The sequence below is a fragment of the Natator depressus genome, chromosome 17 (assembly GCF_965152275.1).
Source record: "Natator depressus isolate rNatDep1 chromosome 17, rNatDep2.hap1, whole genome shotgun sequence".
Taxonomy (NCBI): Eukaryota; Metazoa; Chordata; order Testudines; family Cheloniidae; genus Natator; species Natator depressus.
In genome coordinates, this window is record NC_134250.1 from 1486801 (window position 1) to 1505109 (window position 18309).

Consider the following 18309-nt stretch of genomic DNA (forward strand, 5'->3'; position numbering starts at 1 on the left):
GGCCCCGGCTCCGGCCCTTCCCCGTCCGCGCCCCGGGCCAGGAGCCGCCTCTGCGGGGCCGACCTGCCGCGAACCCGGAGGGCGGCGCCGGGAAGGCGGAGCGGCCGGGCCGACAGGGGCCTTCCCGGAGTGACGGGCCCGGACCGGCTCCGGGCGGGGCGCTGGGGGGGGTCGGTTCCGAGGGGGGACGCTTGTGGGGGGTCGGCTCCGGGGCGGGCTGGCTCCGGGCGGGGCGCTGGGGGGATCGGCTCCGGGGGGGGCCTCTGGGGGGGCCCAAGGATGGGCTCTGGGGGGTCGGCTCCAAGGATGGGCGCTGGGGGGATCGGCTCCGAGGGGGGACACAGGGCGGGTCGGCTCCGAGGGGGGGCTCTGGGGGATCGGCTCCGAGGGGGGCTCCAAGGATGGGCTCTGGGGGGTCGGCTCCAAGGGGGAGCGCTGGGGGGGGTCGGCTCCGAGGGGGGTGCTGTCGGGAGCACTGTGGGCTGAGGGGATCTGCTCCGACAGGGCGAGGGGTGCTGTGGGCTGGCAGGGGGGTCTCTGTGCCTGGGACACCACCTGGGGTGTGAGCCTCAATGCCGCTCGGCCACCTCCCTCGTCATGTCACCACCCCCAACCCAGGGTCCCAGCAGGGGAAAGACCATCCTGCGGCCACCCCCAGGCTGCCCTGTCCAGCCCGGGCACACACAGCACCAGGAACAAGGGTGCGTGGATCACAACTTTGCTCTGCCCAGGTCCGATACTGCACCCGTCATCATGGGATCTGAACAGCCATTGCCATGGTGTCTGCGCACTGGTCCCCACAGGATCTTAGCACCCTTCATGATGTCCAGGCGTCTGTCACCATGACATCTGAATGCCCATCACCAGGGCATCCAAGTCACCACGGGGTCTGAGCATAGAGCGTCTATCCAGGACGAAGCATCCACTGCCATGAGATCCAGGCACCTCTTTCACCCAAACTCAAGGCTTAATATGATGGGACCCTACCCCTTTAAAAAGTCTGCATTTTGTGTTTGGCCAACTGTGCACTAACCCATGGTTGGAGCATACATTTTTCCACTTCTCTCTCCAATTCATGTGAATTTGGGGCTGAAAACTGGAATCCTGCTTATCTGCGGAATAGACACAGGCTGGGGAGCAGGGCAAGCTTGCTTCTCTCCCTGACCTGGAGGAACCATCTCTCAGGGGAGAAGTTTCAGAGTAACAGCCGTGTTAGTCTGTATTCGCAAAAAGAAAAGGAGTACTTGTGGCACCTTAGAGACTAACCAATTTATTTGAGCATGAGCTTTCGTGAGCTACAGCCCACTTCATCGGATGCATACTGTGGAAACATCCGATGAAGTGAGCTGTAGCTCACGAAAGCTTATGCTCAAATAAATTGGTTAGTCGCTAAGGTGCCACAAGTCCTCCTTTTCTTTCAGGGGAGAAGGAATTTCAGTCCCTAGTTGTAGACTTTGGCCTCTGCTGAGGCTACCAATAAATGCCAATTCCAGCTGTGACTTTGATGACATTGGCTCCTGGCCATTGAGAACTGGGCTGAGAACTCTTCCCCCAACCCCATTTCATTAAACATCCACCCAACAATTCTGCATTTTTGATGCCAGCATGTCTCAGCTGAAGCCGGGCTACAGAATGGGGCAGGTCAGGTCCCCCCACATCCCCACTGTTTCTATTCAGTTTGATATGCACTCTGTTATATAACTGCCTTTACTTGGAACAGGAGAGGACAGGGAGTTTGGCTGGAGCTGAGAGGGGAGAGAACTGGCGTAGAGTATCACTCCATTCCCTCTCTGGTGTCTAGTCAAGTTCTGCATCAGAATAGTTCAGAATGCCAACTGAGTTTACAGTGCAGGCAGGACCAAGTGAGCAATACCCTGCTAACAGGATGGGACAGTGGTAATGCCCTGGGAACATCAACAGCAGCCTTTGAGGACTCGGTGAAGAACTGTTCGCAAACAGTGCTTTCCACACTATAGAAGCGGCTTGAAAAGCTCCAGGGAAGTGGTCTGCAGCACTCTGTGTAACTGAAGCAAGAGGGGTTAGAGCAGCATCCTGCCCCCAACCTTCCCATCTCTCCTTTCCCTGATGAAATCACAGCTGCTTGTTAATGGAGGCAGGGTGCAGGGGAGCCAACACAAACTAATGCTTCTTGGAGAAATGACAGGAGGGCCTGGGGCTAGAAAGGACAAAGAATAATACAGCAGGTGGCAGCAGCCTGCACTTCTCCCACCCAAGAACTCCAGCCCCACAGCCAGGCTTGGGGCATGGCTTAGTGAATTGAGTGGCTGGTGAAAGGGGAGGGATCAACAGCCCTGCAGCCAGGCGGCTTCCATTCATTTCTACAAGAACAGGCTAGGGAACAGCAGGGCAATTCCCCTTCCATGCACTGCCACCACCCCACCAGCCTCGGCCCTTTGCTGGAGGAAGCATTGGTGGGGTAGGAGGGTTGGTCAGTGTCCCTGCCTCACTCACCTCTGGGCCTCTGCAGGGATTGCCCTGAGAAGTCAGTTCAAACTGGAGGAGGTGGATTTATTCTGTGGACACCCATGCATTAGGAACTGCTCTGAGACTACACACAAGCCAAGAAATCACCATCCAAAGGGAATACCTTGCCGTTTCTACTGCTCCAGGCAGCATCTGAACCAGCAACTCAGGAGCTGTTTATCCAAAGTCACCCCAAAATGCAACTGACAGCAATAGAGCTGGACTGTTTTAATTAAGGATGTGCCTGTCCATTTGAGGCACACTTCCCTGGGGTATCCGAGTCCCCCACCTCCCACCTGAAAGGGTGGGTGATGCTGTGGGGAGTTACAGGGTCATGGCCAAAGCAGTTCTTTTATTTTCGTACATCTCTGCAGCTCCCTGGGCCGGCCCTCTACTCATGCACAGGCAGAAGCCAGAGGGAGCCTGCTTGAAAAAGCAGAAACCAAGCCCCACCCAAGCCTGCAGCAATGTGAGTGTCCGTCCCCTAGGGAAAGGGGAAAGGCTAGTTCAGGACAGAGAATTCTTCCCCCGCACACCAGGTCCTTCGGCAGTGGCAAGACTTCAGCACAAACCCACGCACTGGCTCGCCCTCAGCTCCAGCTGGGACAAGCCCACCCAGTGGTTCACCAGAAGCAAGAATTCTTTAGAGACAAGGGAACGGATCTGAGGTGGAGAAGGAATTTCCCCCAGGTCAGACTGACAGCGGTTTTCACCTTCCTCTGCAGCATGGGCTGTGGATCACCTAGGCATAGCTCATCTACCCAATGGCTTGCCATTGTGGGGGCCTGGGCATTGGTGGCAGCGCGGGCTCTGCCTGGGCAACACAACAGCCCCTCCCCAACTGGTGCTGAGCTGCCTCTGACCTGTACAGGCTGGAAAGCCCTGAGGAAGACATGGTCAGACTTTGGAATCCCAGAAGCTGTCGGGAGTCTCCCCCCCTTAAGCCTTCAGAGACAAGCAGCCCCGGACACCCTCCGTCCCTGTGTTCAGACATGGGAGCCGTGGCCACGCCTGCACGAGACAGTTACACTCTCCTACCTGGGATTATCAACAGAACATTTTCATTCCCTTTTGGATGAGCAGGCAGAACAGACAATTGCTATTTACTGGTTTAAACCCAACTAACTGTCATTCTCCTCATCTTGTACCCTGGCTCTTGCCAGCAACAGCTGGCCACGCCTCTGCTGGTGCTCAGATGATGACACAAGTGGTCTGGGGCTTTTTTAGTTCCCAAGTGCTATTAGTTTGCTGGCTGATCCGTTATTTTTTAATCTGTACCACTTATCAGTGGGGGTGCGGCGACATGGATGTGTCTTATCAGTGGGGGTGTGGTGACACTTGCCCACCCCCTGGGAGGTGCTGCTGATTTCCACGCCTGTTGGAGTAATTCAGTCGGTAAGCAAATATGAATGGGAACAAGATAAAGTATCACCCACTCTTTGACAATTGAATTCTTTTATGAGCCCAGTCCTAGTCAGCAGCTCTCTCCCCCAAGGCACATCTGTGCCTGAATGTCAGCAATATGGAGTTTACAGGGGCAGCAGGATGTCAATGTGGTAGACGCTCAGGGTCGTTACATTGAGAACAGACTCAGTACAAGATGATAAACACAAATCATTAAAAGTCCCTTCCTGCTTTTCCTGTGGAGGGAGAGTTTCTCTTAGCCCCACTGCGGGGAGAAAACCAACCGCAGTAGGACCCTGCAAGAGACAGAGCCCTAAATAATACAGAGAATTAGACACACAAGGAATAACCAGGAGGCCAAGGGCTCTGGTCCTTGGCCTGTGCCAACCAGTGCAGGAATAGTCTCTCTCCAGAAGAATTTAGAGACAGACTGGTTCCTTCAGGAGCTGAACACTGTGTGGTAGAGGTATTGAGGAGCCCCAGCGCAGTCCATCAAAGCTCAGCATGATAGGAGTCAGTCTTCAACAACTCACTGGGTTTCATGAAGATCCCCTCCATCACCTTCCAGTTGTTGTTCTGGTTGGAGTAGGACATGCCATGGACTTCCTTTTGGCCATGGATAGGTCGCCCATACTGCTCCCCAGTCACAGACAGGAGCATGTCAGTAGATGAGTGCTTGAACCGTACCTCGCCATCCTGCACCCAGTAGGTCCCACTGCACAGAACAGTCCAGTCATCCAGGTAGTCTCCCTCGCCATCCTCCCCAAACGCGCTGACTTCCTGCAAGAGCAGCAGAAGGAAACACCATTTAAATGGGCCTTTGAAAACTTCCCGGGGAGACAGAGTGAGCCGCACAGAGAAGAGCTAGAACATGGAATGATTATATTCTTGGTACAGGTTATATATTAGCCTGAAGATGAAACCTCCAATCATGAGCAATCATGAGCACTGAGCAGGGATTTGGGCCTTTGGATCAGAATTAAGGAGCATACCTCCATGTCCCCCTTCTCCTGAGGAATCACATCGTGTCAGATTTGCAGGACTCACACAGAGAACAGCTTCCCACTGGAAAAGGGGGCAGGGACCTGCAAGGACTTGCCTTTTCTTGGCAGTGACTTATAGACAAGTCTCTCCCTGCTGCAGTCATTCACACAACACCTTTCTCCTCTCTCAGGCGCACAGAACAGGGTAGCCAGTGTCACTGTCTCAGGGAAGCAAAAGCCCAGTTCTCAAGCAGACAGGTCAAGATTTATCCTGTCCAACCCCCTCAATGAAGTACTGACCACTCAGTGAGCAGAAAAGTCTGCCAAGGCTGATGCAATACCATAGACCTCCCCACAGAGAAGGGAAATAAGTGGGAGCCATTCCCGCAGCTGTCGCCACACAACTCTAACTCCAGGGATTACCTGGTTCCCTGAGAGAGGCGATGTGAAGTGATGGCTGTGCAGGTTTCGCCCTGTGTTGATGTGGGTCAGCCGGATGGACTGCCCACATTTCACAGGAGTCCCCCTCTCGCAGACCGTGGATGTCTTTCCCCGAACCCTCCAGTAACTGTTACTGTCGTCCACAGCAGAGACGCCCGTCACTGACTGCTGCCCGCTACCTGCGTGAACAGAAAAGAAGTCAGAGAGTGTGCAACCCGCCCACAAATTCTTAACTACTGCAGAAGGCAAGAATCACCACAAGAAGGCTGCAGACAGACCAGGACCAAGACCAGGACCAGGAATTTGCCCATCAGGCAGTTTTAGTTCAACAAAATATTTTGACCTGCTGGGTCCCTTAAAGCCCTGGTCTACATGGGGGTGGTCGACCTAAGATACGCCGACCTCAGGTATGCTATTCGCGTAGCTGAAGTTGCGTATCGTAGGTCGACTTACCTGGCCGTGAGGACGGCAGCGAGTCGATGGCTGCCGCTCCCCCGTCGACTCCGCTTCCGCCTCTCAGGAGCTGGAGTGCCGCCGGAGTCGATGGGGAGTGCGTTCAGGGATCGATTTATCGTGTCTAGACAAGACGCGATAGATCGATCGCTACGCACCGATCCAGCGAGCATGCTGTAGAGCAGCATGCAAACCAGGAACAGGAGTACCTTCCTTCCAAAGGCTTTTGGGAGCCACACACACTGCCCACATGCAGCCAGAGTACAAGGCGGGCAGGGACCCCAGGTTGCACCAGAGGAGACAACATACCCAGCCTTCAAAAGAACTTTGGGGGGTCACAAGGCTCCCAGAAGCCCGCCACAGATGCAGATGTTGTCACAGGGTGGATGGGGGAGAACAGATTCTGTACCAAAACTATAGATTTCTGGGATGGGAGACCAGGCAAGGGACTCAGTTCCAGACCAAGCTCGGGACAATATGTAGCAATAAGGAAGGGATGAGAAGAGAACAGGCGAGAAAGCGCTTCAGTCCATGGAGGCAGGTCCCAGTCCAGGTGTGGGAGCCAAGCCAGGTGACCAGGGTTGGGGTGGGCGGAAGCCAAGCCAGGCGATTGGGGCTGGGGGGGGGCGGGGGTTCCCGGGGGCGGGAGCCAGGCCAGGCGATTGGGGCTGGGGGGGGGCGGGGGTTCCCGGGGGCGGGAGCCAGGCCAGGCGATTGGGGCTGGGGGGGGGCGGGGGTTCCCGGGGGCGGGAGCCAGGCCAGGCGATTGGGGCTGGGGGGGGGCGGGGGTTCCCGGGGGCGGGAGCCAGGCCAGGCGATTGGGGCTGGGGGGGCGGGGTTCCCGGGGGCGGGAGCCAGGCCAGGCGATTGGGGCTGGGGGCGGCGGGGTTCCCGGGGGCGGGAGCCAGGCCAGGGGACCGGGGAGAGGGGATTCCGGGTGGGGGCCCGGCCCGGCCGGCCCGTTACCGGATCCGTAGCGCACGTCGTGCGAGTGGAGCCGGACGTTGTGGCGGACGTTGAGCAGCTTCACTACGGAGCCGCAGGTGACCAGGCCGGGCTCGGAGCCCGCCGCCGCGCCCAAGCCCACCACCAGCATCAGGAGCCGGGGCCCCGGGACTCGCCACCGCCGCATCCTCTCTAGCGGAACCGGAAACCCACCCAAGCGGAACCATAGAGCAGTGCCTCGGAGCCTGTCGTTCCCCTGCACTCTCCGCGCCTAGAGAGGCAGGAAGTGCGCCTGTGGGCCGGAAGCGGAAACATTCAGAGTGACGCTCTGAGCGCCCGGAGGTCGCGGCTCTTCTGCTCCCACCTATCTCCGCCGCAGCGGCGGCCTCCATTTTCCTTTCGGCCCTGAGCGGCGGTGGCGAGAGTCTCGGAGCCCGGCGGGTAAGTCCGGGCGCCGGCCCTCCCGAGGCCGGGCGTGGGGGTGCTGGCCGGGCCTCTGGCCTGGGGGCCGGGCCCCCGTCGCTCGCGGGCGTCTCTGCGCGGCGGGGCAGCGGCGGGCGGTGGGGAGGGTCCTCCTGGGCCGCCGCCCCATGCCCCCCCCGCTTTCCTATCGCCCCCCCGCCGCCCCATGCCCCCCCCCGCTTTCCTATCGCCCCCCCCGCTGCCCCCCCGCTTTCCTATCGCCCCCCCCGCCGCCGCCCTCTTCCCTTTCCTATCGCCCCCCCGCTTTCCTATCGCCCCCCCCGCCGCCCCCCCGCCGCCCCATGCCCCCCCGCTTTCCTATCGCCCCCCCCGCCGCCGCCGCCCTCTTCCCTTTCCTATCGCGCCGCCCTCTTCCCTTTCCTATCGCGCCGCCCTCTTCCCTTTCCTATCGCCCCCCCCCGCCGCCGCTGTCCCCTCCCACCGCCCCCATCACAGTTGCCCTGTGGGCCCTCCCCTCCCCGCTCTTCCCTCCTCACTGTCCCGTCTTTCCACAATCTCTGCTGCCCCCTCCCCCCACCTCAGCACGCTCCCCCGTGCGCCCCGTCACCCTCCTCGGCGCCCCTGTTCCCACAGCCCGCATGTGGCCGTCAGCAGCGTTGGGTCTCTGTACGAATGGCCACCACACACCGGTAGCCCTGGGAATGCTGCAAAGACGGGACTGCAGCAGCTCCTCGCCCGGGGCGGAAACGCTGGGGTGTATTGGGGTGTTTGGTGGGGAAATGAAAAGGCACCCGGAGTTGCAGTGGTGACTCACCTTTCCCTGGGTTAGAGGCCTGCATGCTTCTCCGCCTGCTGCACATGGAGCTGAGAGAACCTGTTTTCCAGGTACTGGGCAACAAAATCTGAGTCATGGCTGTAAGCAGCAATGAGGGCTTCTGCATCAGCTTCATGCGACCTCTCTGTCCACCTTTCATTCCAAAGGATGCCAGGGCACTTCATCACTGCGCAGTAGGGTATCAGCATTGCTGTGGATGGATGTCACCCGGCCCAAAAGGGAACGGGAAACAGCAACTCGGGGACAAACCCCTCCCCTTACAAAAAGGGCCTTGTGGTCTTGAACATTAGCAGAGAGGTTCTGTCTTTTAAGGCAGTGGTTCTCAACCAGCGTACTCAAAGGTCTTCCGGGGGTACATCAACTCATCTAGATATTTGCCAAGGTTAACAACAGGCTACGTAGAAAGCACTAGCAAACTCAGTACAAACAAAAATTTCATACAGACGACGATTTGTCTATACTGCTCTATATACTGTACGCTGAAGTGTAACTACAATAGTTATATTCCAATTGATTTATTTTATAGCGATATGGTAAAAACGAGAAACTCAGCCATTTTTCAGTAATAGTGTGGCTGTGAGACTTTTTTATGTTTTTTGTCTGATTTTGTAAGCAAGTAGTTTTTAAGTGAGGTGAAACTTGGGGATACGCAAGACAAATCAGACTCCTGAAAGGGATACAGTAGTCTGGAAAGGTTGAGAGCCACTGTTTTAAGGCATTACCCTAAGGGACCAACAGATTAACCCTGTGTTACTGACCTTATCTTTGGAAGGATACAGAGTTGAGTTGCGCTTGTTCTGATTTGAACCTTTGGTTCCAGAGACTCTAGGTGTTTAAAACTTGCTGCGGAGACCTTTGCACTCTCCCCTGCAGGAGCTTCATGCGACCTCTCTGTACACCTTTCATCCCAAAAGATCCCATGGTACTTAATCACTGCGCAGTAAGGTACCACCATTGGTGTGGATGGATCCCCAAATAATACCCTGAGTTGCTGAGCACTGCTAAGTGTTTCCTTCATATTCTGTTGCTTGGATATTTGTAGTTACAAATAGCTAGTTCTCAAAAAACATTAAAAATTCCACTCATTATAACAAATAACCAAAATTTGGCTACCCTCAGAACCCACAGTGGTACCATTAGGTAATAGTCCAAAGGTTGTCAGTGACTTGGAAGGACCGATCGATAATACAGGTACTACTAGCAGCCAGATGTGTGATAGCTTGTTTTTGGAAAAGGACCAATCCCCCAATATTAGTATCTTAGAGAAACAAGGAATATGGTATTGCAATGGGGAAATGGCAGTCTTGTATTAGGATCAAGCACATTTTACAGTGTAAGGTTACTGTTTATGGAGTCTGAACAACATAAATATCCAAATAACACTATGAGTTTGGTCAAACAAATGAGTCCTTTGAAGGTAATCAATCCTGGGGAATAGGCAGAAGTGGAGGAGAGCCAGGGGATCCATACAGGGGGGACACATAGCAGCTAGGTATGCTGTACATGATTCATAGAAAGAAAAATAACAGAAAAAGGGGATATTTCTGGCCACCTCACACTGGAAGTCAGAGTCACTGTTCATATTTGGATAATATGTGCTGGGGACTGTGGCCTAAACTTCTAAAGTGGTATTTGTGTTGTTGCTGGGTAGAAGTCTGAGGCCCCCTGGCCCCTGGAGTCTTTGCATTTAAATAAAGTGGAATTAGAATGTGAGCTGGGAGTTATGAATAAGATTATACTCGTGTGGCAATATGAATTTACTAGGTCAGTGTTAATAGGGATCTGTGTAATTTAAATAATTACATCTTTTCAGTTCAGATATGTTGATGAAAAAATATCTATTTGAACTACTGACCGACTCTGAAAATCATAAGCTCCCTTAGGAGAAGTGCCTTTTATTTTTTAACCTGATAAGGTGATTTGAAGCAGGAGACACTTAGATGGAGTTTGGCCTGGCAGTTGCCTGTAGTGGGTTATAGGCAACTGCCAGTTGACTATCAGGATGAAATTTCTGCTGTCACTACATTTTGTTGGAATAATATTGTGGTGTTTCCACAGGCTAGAGCCAGCCTGAGTGGCAGAGTGGTATTTGTGATCTCATTCTTGGATTTCCTGGCATTGCAATCTGTGGATTAAATGTATGGAGGATGGAGTGGTGACAGGGTCATTTAGATTTTGTAATAAAGACCAAGAATTGCAAAAGCTAAACTATAAATCGGTACTGGTGTTTGGGTAGTGCCTGCAGGCCCCATAGTGGTAGGCACTCTACACACCCGCTGAGATATGATCCCTGCACGGAGCTGCTTATAGTCACAATAGACACAGGGTGGGAATAACAGGTAGAGATCCACATTCCAATTTAAAAACAATGAGGAGGACTTGTGGCACCTTGGAGACTAACAAATACCTTTGGGCATAAACTTTCGTTGTTTTTGCTGACACAGACTAACACGGCTACCGCTCTGATTCCAATTTAAATAAATCTTGTTTGATTTTGAGCATTGCCCTGCAGTTAATTGCCCTTGAAGGATATTTTTGTCCAAGGTGCTGGTCTGGGTGCGCCATGGTGCTTCAGTGTGATGCTTTCTTAGGGTTTAAGGCCAGAAGTGACCATTGTGATCAGCTAGTCCAGGATTTCTCAACCCTTTTGATACTAGGGCCTCTCTTTAGCGCCATCTTGTGGAGCTGCACATACACACATGCCCTTTTCTGGTAGCTGTTTAAATACAATGACTAAGGCATACCTCTTCCACTGAACGCATCCGATGAAGTGAGCTGTAGCTCACGAAAGCTTATGCTCAAATAAATTGGTTAGTCTCTAAGGTGCCACAGGTACTCCTTTTCTTTTTTCTTTTTATCTCTTCCTTGTGAGTCTGAGTGGTGTATGCCCCCACCGTATACTCTGGCATTATTTTTCTTTCCTGAAGCCTAGATTGGCTTTTTCTCTCTTCTCCAGCAATATTTATATTCTGAAGCTGTTTCTGTAATGGAGTGGCTTCTGGCCAAGAGGAGTGTCGTCTTTTTGCGGAAGGAGACATCATCTTAGCTATGCAAATACCGAAGGTTATGCTGTCATGTCCCGTCCCCCACTTCTCTCCTGTCCCCCACGCCACAGCCCCCATCCTCCAGGCAGAGGAGGCGTAGCTGAGATGTTCCCTGGGACCTCTCGCCTCTGCTGCTTTGCTCTCCCAGAACAAGGCACTGTGAAGTGAGAGAAAATGCCAGTGTGCTGATATCTGTGCCTGTAACATTCTGACTCTCTGCAGTGACTCACTAGTCACAATATTGGTATGTTTTTGTCCATGGGTTAACTTCTGCAGAAACATTTGTGTACAGTATTTGCAGAGCTGTGTCTGCCACAGCACTTATGTCCATGTGTGTTTTGTTAAGCAACTAGGAGATTGCTGGGTCGATTGCATTAGTGGCTGGTCTTGTACAGGTGTTTCAGTGCTGAAAGCAGCAATGGCCAAAGCGATTCACACAGGTCTTATTGGATATCCTGGCTTTCTTCACCTAAACAGAGATGTAACCCACAGCATGTGATGATCTGGCTTGAGCTGAATGGCCTGATCTTAGTTAGCAAGACCCATAATCTCTGCATTAAAGGCAAGGGTAGCTGCTATCTGCTTTGTTTTATTCCAGTTAAGGGCAACTTGTGGGTTCTGGAAAGTTGTCAGGGTGGCCTTGATCTGAGCAGAATATGAATGCCCCCGGCCCAGCCTTGTGTTGCTTTATGATGAGAGAAGGGTGGGTTCTATGTGGGTCTCAAGGCAGGGGACTGGCATTTTCCATCACCAGCTGTCTAACTTCACAGTGCTGCAAAGTGCTGTTTCAAACCCTCAGTAAGAAGTGACATAACGGATATTCACAAACTGCCTAGGCAGGGTGTTAAAGTAACCAAATGCATTTGCTAAAATAAGACAGGAAGAATTAACCTGTATTCAGTGCTAAGGAAGGTCATATTGATGTCTCGCTATGGTATTAGAGTAACTTCAATCTCAAGACTCATGCATCCAGCAGATTACTGGTACACCACAAACAGTGACTTTAAATAAATGATTAGGTTTAGTCACACACCTCCACAAACACTAGCCCAGTATTTCTGTACTCAGTTAGCTTGCTGCATTCCTGTTACCTTTACCAAGTGTATGATATCATCCTGGTCATGGGTTTCCAGTGCTGTGAGCGGAAGATAATTAGCCTCAGGAGTGTCCACAAATGTAATTGTGGGGCCTAGAGGCCTGTCCCTATGTCAGATTAGACGCAGTTTTGCACATTTCCCCAGGATTCTCTAGTATTTCAACATTCCCCAGTGACAGGCAACTCTGTGCCACCCAGTCTCCAGCACACTCCGGCTTGCCATTTGACATGGCATCCAGTGGGATTTCAGTACTAGTTTGAATGAATTTCCATACTCAAGGCAGAGTGGAGGATGCTGTATTAGTGTATATCTGATTCCACATCTCCATGGCAATAGCCATGCTCAGTTCTAGTTCCCATGCTAATTAATCTCTGCTTACTGCCATTCACACTGTTTTTAGAGTGGATGATGCTGGAGCTGGAAATGGCCAAATATCTCTAAATGAGTGGCTATTTTGGAACTGGGTGCAAGAGTGCATCCAGGAAATGAGCTGCTATTTCTCAGTTGTAGTGCTTCTGCTCACTAGACAAACTTGAATGGAAATGTGCACAAGGTGATGATGTATGTGGAAGCTGCTGGAACATGCAGTGAGAAGTTTGGGCTCAGAATGAAAAGTTAGAACAGACAGAAGGTTGTGGCATGCTGCAGAGTTGAGGGGGGCAATTCTGCCATCTTTGCAGCTGTCTTAAAAGGGTCAGTTCTGGGCAGAGGGAGTGAGGCTGTTCTACTTAGAAACTTAAATGTGTAAAAGCCGTTCGGCCTGCTGTTGCTTGTTTTTGTAATTGTTTGTATTTCAAAGGGCACTTACGAGCAGGTACTCCGGAGAACTGTTTGTGGTTGGTTGATACACACCTACATGCAGAAGTAGGGATGCCGGTAATGTAATGATACATGATACGGCTGTATTATAGTGTTACACAGTCCACCTGAGGTAGTTGGTTCGATAGCCATGTACAAAGGCATATTTAGATGTTTGTGGCCTTACCATCTGGGAGAGCAGCTCAAGCAGATATCGTAGGGATTTTCTGTGTGTCATTGCTAGAAATACAGATGCTGGGGAGGAGATATTCTGTACAAGTATCGGTATATGAGTGACAGGCTGATGACTGGCCAGGAGGTGGAGTGATGTCATTCTAGCCCGGGGCAGTTGCTATTTGTCCATCTCTAGTATGTTGTAGAGGGAGTGCTGGCTCGAGCCCAGGAGTCCCCAGATAGCTTTGGGATTGTAGAATCTGAGCGGTGAGCTGCTCATCTCTTTAATGTCATGTCTTGTCTTTACCGTATCTCTGTTGTGAGATTTCCTTTTGTGAGACATAGGCTGATGCATTTCCTTGCAGCTTTTAATATGTGTGACGGTTTGGGTAGGACCTCCAGGGATAGCCTAGGTCGTGGTCTTATCGAGGAGAAGGCCCAAGATTTGCTGTAAGCAGCCATGTTGGTGCAATCGGAATGGCTAGACTTGGGGGCAGCCCCAGCAGCTAGATGGGGATGTGATTTGCCCATATCCCAAGCCAACAAAGTCAGATTGTCTTGTGTGTGATTCCCTTCCACTGGCTATCATTGGGCAGGAGGGTGGTGGTGCTTTGTGAGCATTCTGGAATTCGTTTGTCCAGGTATCGTTCCCTAGGGGGCCATGGAATTCTGCTTCTCATAGTTTTTTACATGTATGCATCGTATCTCTTTCAACACTGAGTTTGGAGATTAGTGCTTTAGATCTTCCTCTTCATCTAACCCTTCTCAGTCCATCTCCAGAGGCAGTGTCTGGTCTGCCTCCACACCAGGGTGCTAGCTGGAAGAATTATCAAATCGTTCTGTTGTCTCAGTGTAACTTTGTGAAGCAGTGAGTCAATTGGGAACGATGGTGAGTTGTAAAGCCCCAAGTTCAAAGGAAACAAAAATAGTAAATCCAAACCAGCACTATGGACATGTGGTTTGTCCTTGTGCTGACCTTGACTCTCCCTTTGCTTCCAGAAGCCACATTCTAATGCAGTGGCAGTCAAAGGGTCTGGATCCTGGAAACAAACCTTAAAAGTCCTCGTCTAGTGCCTTCATTTCGATCCTACCAGTGAGTCCTTTTACTGTTCTCTGGCAATCCGTAAACAATCTAAACCAGAGCAGGGTTATTGTGATGCTGTGTAACTGTCACACTTTGTCACATCCAGGCTCCTAGTGCATTCTGTCCTCTGAGGCCCTCTCCTGTAGTAAGTTTGCCATCTTTGGCTCCTGGAGCTCTGTGAACAATGTGCTGCCTTGTTTGTCCAGGCTGGTAAGCAGCCAGTCAGCAATATACCCTATCAGGCTTCTCTAGCTTTTATTTCATTAGCCAAGTGTGACGTTTAATCCTGTTAAAACTTTAGTTGAGGTTGTATACCTCATAGGTTTCTGGGCAGCGATCAAGTGGTGCTGCTTTTCTGGATGCGACAGGAGCTCAGCTCTGTAATGATGGTCGCTCCTGTGATTTGGCTGCTCACTCAGACCAGGTTAAAAGCCTCTAGAAGCTCTGGGCTGCTGTCTGATTTGCACAGTCCTTGGCAACTGGTGCATTCATGCAGGATGGATTATGGGTAATTCAGGGGGCTTCATAAATGGTTTGAAATCCTGTTGCCTTAACTCTCTCCCTGTATTTGTGACTCCTCGGAGTACATTGTTTTTTGCTTCCTTGGCTGGTTGTAAGTGGGATTTCATGTTTGCCAGGTAGTTCTCTGTGGAGCGGGGTGTGAGAAGCCAGAGCCATGTCTGATTTTGTAGAGAGCGAGGCTGAGGAGTCGGAGGAGGAATACAACGATGATGGGGAGGTTGTTCCGAGAGTAAACAAGAAATTTGTGGAAGAGGAAGATGGTGAGTTTGCTTGTCTGTCATCACGCTCATCTGCTTCAGCGCTCTCAGCATGCCCTGAGCAGTCATGGCGGCTCTTCCATGTTTCAGTGCGTAGCAAGGTTCCTTCTCATCACTGCGGGGCGGAGGGTTGTGGTGTGAACTATATCCTGCCACCAGGCCATATAAGGCAGCACTCTCCTGAGAAACAGACACACACAAGTGTGTCCTGTGCTGACTGGGAAATCTTGTCTCCATGGAGAGAACTACCAGTAGTCTGTAGTAAGAGCGGCCACGTGCGGCGTTATGCTGCTATAGTTCTGTCGGTAAATTTCCCCGTGTAAATAAGCCCTCAGTGCTTTTTTGTTTAAAGGATTTGATCCCTAGTTATTCTGTTTAGCATCCTATATCTGTGGGGAACACCTGACAAAGCCATGGCATAATGAGCATAGGAGGGCAGGCTCTAGACAGTCCCATACAATGTTGTAGTGCTTTTCTTCCTCAAAGCACTTGGAAGCGTATTTTCTGTTCCCAAGTACCAAATCACCTGCCATCAACATCTAGAACCACCTGATGCTACCCAATAAAGCAAAGGAATTCCCCAGACACACACGCAGCCCCTCCATTCCCTCTTCAGAGAGAGCTCCAGTGAGCAGGCCTTGGAGCCAGCTGGGAAGGTCCATGAACTTGAGCTTTGTTTGAGGGGGAAGAGCGGGGGTTCCAGAATCTCTGGCCTTCTGCTCATTGCAGCCTGCCTCCATGGTTCAGACGGACAGAGCTAGAGGCAGTCAGCTAGGGTAACCCAGCTGCTCACTGGAGACTAATATTCACTTCAGTGCCACAAAATTGTTTCAGTAATGAGACCTGCTTGTAATTCTGTTCTCAATGCAGACAGCCCAGTAAGGCTGTTGAAATGCTGGGCTTTTGACTTGGGCAGGAGTCTGCTTTGAGTGCGGGTTGAAAGTGTTTAATTCTGACACGCCCCCGACCCCCATGGATAAGCTGAGAGAGGAGCTCATTGCAAATAACCTAGAATAGTCTGGGTGAGGTGTCCTGAGCCCCTCTAAAACTTGTATTACTGCCCATTTCAGATGAAGAAGAGGAGGAGGAGAATCTTGATGATCAAGATGAGCAGGGGAACCTAAAGGGATTCATTAATGATGATGATGATGAGGAAGAGGAGGAGGAGGAAGAAGCAAGCGACTCTGGCGATTCGGAGGACGATGTTGGCCACAAAAAGAGAAAACGCAGTAAGTTGTGTAAGCTTGGCTCTGCAGCAGGCAGTGTGGTGCAGTACATACAAACACACATGTCCTGCTGGAGCTGCGGAGTGGGGAACGGGCTTCTCCTTGTCCTCCCAGGGTCTGATGCCTGAGCAATAATGGGGTTAGCTCAATCTCTGTGCTGTGCACTGACCAGTAATGGGGAGTTAACCTGTCCCTGCTCTCTCCTGCCAGCTTTCGACGACCGTCTGGAGGATGACGATTTTGACCTCATTGAAGAGAATTTGGGTGTCAAAGTCAAAAGAGTGAGTTCTTTTTTTCATGCCAATATTTTGCATGGTGAGCTGGGATCTGGACTTGGGTTAGTAAGTAAGAGGGGGAAGGTGGGGCTGGAAAGTTGAGCCCAGCATGGGTGTGTTGTGTGCATTGCTGTATGAGCACTTCTGCAGCGTGGAAGTCAAGGACAGCCATGGAGGCCAGGCCTTCAGTTCTCCCAGCCCGAGGGTGAGTGCGGGGATGTTGGGAAGGTAGAGTTGTGGCCCTCAGAGTGATAGGCAGGGCTTTGACCAGGCCCGGGGAGGTCCTGCACGCATGATGGAAGGCACTGGTGTGCTGGTGCCCCCTATGGTTGGGACACGTTGCCGTGGGGTAGGGAGTGTTCGGAAGGGTGGGGAGGGCTCTGGTAGAGAACATGCTGCATTTATGTGGTCTGTGATGACAAGGACCTTATGATTACTTCACTCTTGTAGCAAAAATTCAGGCGTGTGCGAAAAATGTCAGATGATGAGGATGATGAAGAGGAGGATTATGGGAAGGAGGAACATGAGAAGGAAGCCATTGCTGAAGAAATCTTCCAGGATGGAGAAGGGGAAGAGGGGGGCGAGGCTGTCGATGCTCCCATAGCTCCCCCAGAAGAAGAGGAAGAGGATGAGGAAGATGAATCTGGTAGGCATCAGTGGCCTATTGCTTCAAGTGCTTTCACTCCCTGCACTTCAGGCCTTGTGCGTATGGAGGCTTTGTCTGTGCCCCGTGTTTGGGTGGAGGAACTGATTGCTTCCAGGGTGGGAGTGAACTTGCTGCTGTTTGTGCTCTCCACCCACCTCCCAAACCAAGTGTACAGCCATGGGGGGTACAGGTGTGGCCAGGCTGTGGCTAGGGAAGAGAGTTGTTTAGAGTTGCTGTTCTTCTGGCCTCACTTGCCCCCAGAATGGTGGTAGTGACAGCTTCAAATGAAGGGAGCAGAGTACCTGTCTCTGGGCATTTGATCGCACAACTTCTGAGCCAGTAGGCCCCGCTGCTGCCGGAAGTCCTCCCTTAGGCAGCAGCCCAACATCACTGGCCAGCGGGAGGGGATGGACTGCAAGTATTCCTTCCATTTAACCCAGTGACTGATGTCCCCCAGTGAGGCTTTCTTTGGCTGTGGTGGCTTTGCCTTGCAAAGCTCTCTTCGTCTTTGGGAGTGTGGGCTTAGCGCTGGCTGATCCCTGTAGCTCGAGGGGTTAGAACTTCCCCGGCAGGCACCTGTATGGTATGGGTGGCTTGGCTAGGTTAGCACCCAACAATAGCTGAAACCTGTAGCAGAGGCTTGTCTCCGTGGCTGCCTGCGTACGCGCTGTCAGAGCTCTGCATAGCCTAAACTCCGTTCTGTGTCCAGACATCGACGACTTCATTGTGGATGATGATGGGCAACCTCTGAAGAAGCCAAAGTGGCGGAAGAAGCTCCCTGGCTACACGGATGCGTAAGTAGAAGCAGAGGTTTGTGGGGAGGCTGCTCAGTTTCCTCAGCCCTCACAACGGCAGTCTGGCCTATTCCTCCCTGTCCCCATGTCATCACATTGGGACCCTCCTAGGGAAACCAAGCTAAGATGAAATCCAGGGCCTAGAGCAGGAGTGACTTTGTGAAGTGCCAAATCTCCCCTCCCTTGCAGAAGATTTTCCCCTTTTTTGCAGGGACGCTGACCAGTCCTTTAGCAGAGGCATCCCCTTGCCTCCCTGAGCCAGGCCCATCCCTTATCTGCATCCTCCTGTCCGAACTGGAACCTCGGGAGTGCCATTCCTACTCACGTCACCCAGTGCTGGGGCGAGGCACTCCCTCTACCTGTCACTTTCCCAGTTCCCTCTGAGAGCACGGCAGTCATTCTGGGCCTGAAGGCTCCTCTCTCA

General features: G+C 52.2%; 2 protein-coding genes across 5 annotated transcripts in view; one reads left to right on the forward strand and one right to left on the reverse strand.

The window, feature by feature from the left end:
* Positions 1-3922: 3922 nt before the first annotated feature.
* SDF2 (stromal cell derived factor 2) lies at positions 3923-6917 on the reverse strand. Its single transcript, XM_074974749.1, has 3 exons — positions 6732-6917; positions 5295-5491; positions 3923-4668 (listed from the first exon to the last, which is right to left on the reverse strand). Exons 1-3 carry the CDS (start codon positions 6895-6897, stop codon positions 4381-4383), a joined length of 651 nt encoding a protein of 216 aa, XP_074830850.1. The 5' UTR covers positions 6898-6917; the 3' UTR covers positions 3923-4380.
* An 85-nt stretch (positions 6918-7002) lies between these two features.
* The window catches only part of SUPT6H (SPT6 homolog, histone chaperone and transcription elongation factor), a 40230-nt gene continuing 28923 nt past the window's right edge, over positions 7003-18309 (forward strand). Inside the window, exons 1-7 of one of the 4 annotated variants that reach the window (XM_074974747.1) lie at positions 7035-7151; positions 14081-14174; positions 14804-14947; positions 16015-16173; positions 16381-16451; positions 16896-17091; positions 17801-17885. In XM_074974747.1, the coding sequence (XP_074830848.1) occupies positions 14842-14947; positions 16015-16173; positions 16381-16451; positions 16896-17091; positions 17801-17885 (617 nt within the window). In that variant the 5' untranslated portion in view covers positions 7035-7151; positions 14081-14174; positions 14804-14841. Of the gene's footprint in view, positions 7152-14080; positions 14175-14803; positions 14948-16014; positions 16174-16380; positions 16452-16895; positions 17092-17800; positions 17886-18309 lie in introns of all 4 variants that reach the window. The other 3 variants (XM_074974748.1, XM_074974745.1, XM_074974744.1) reach the window with 3 other exon arrangements.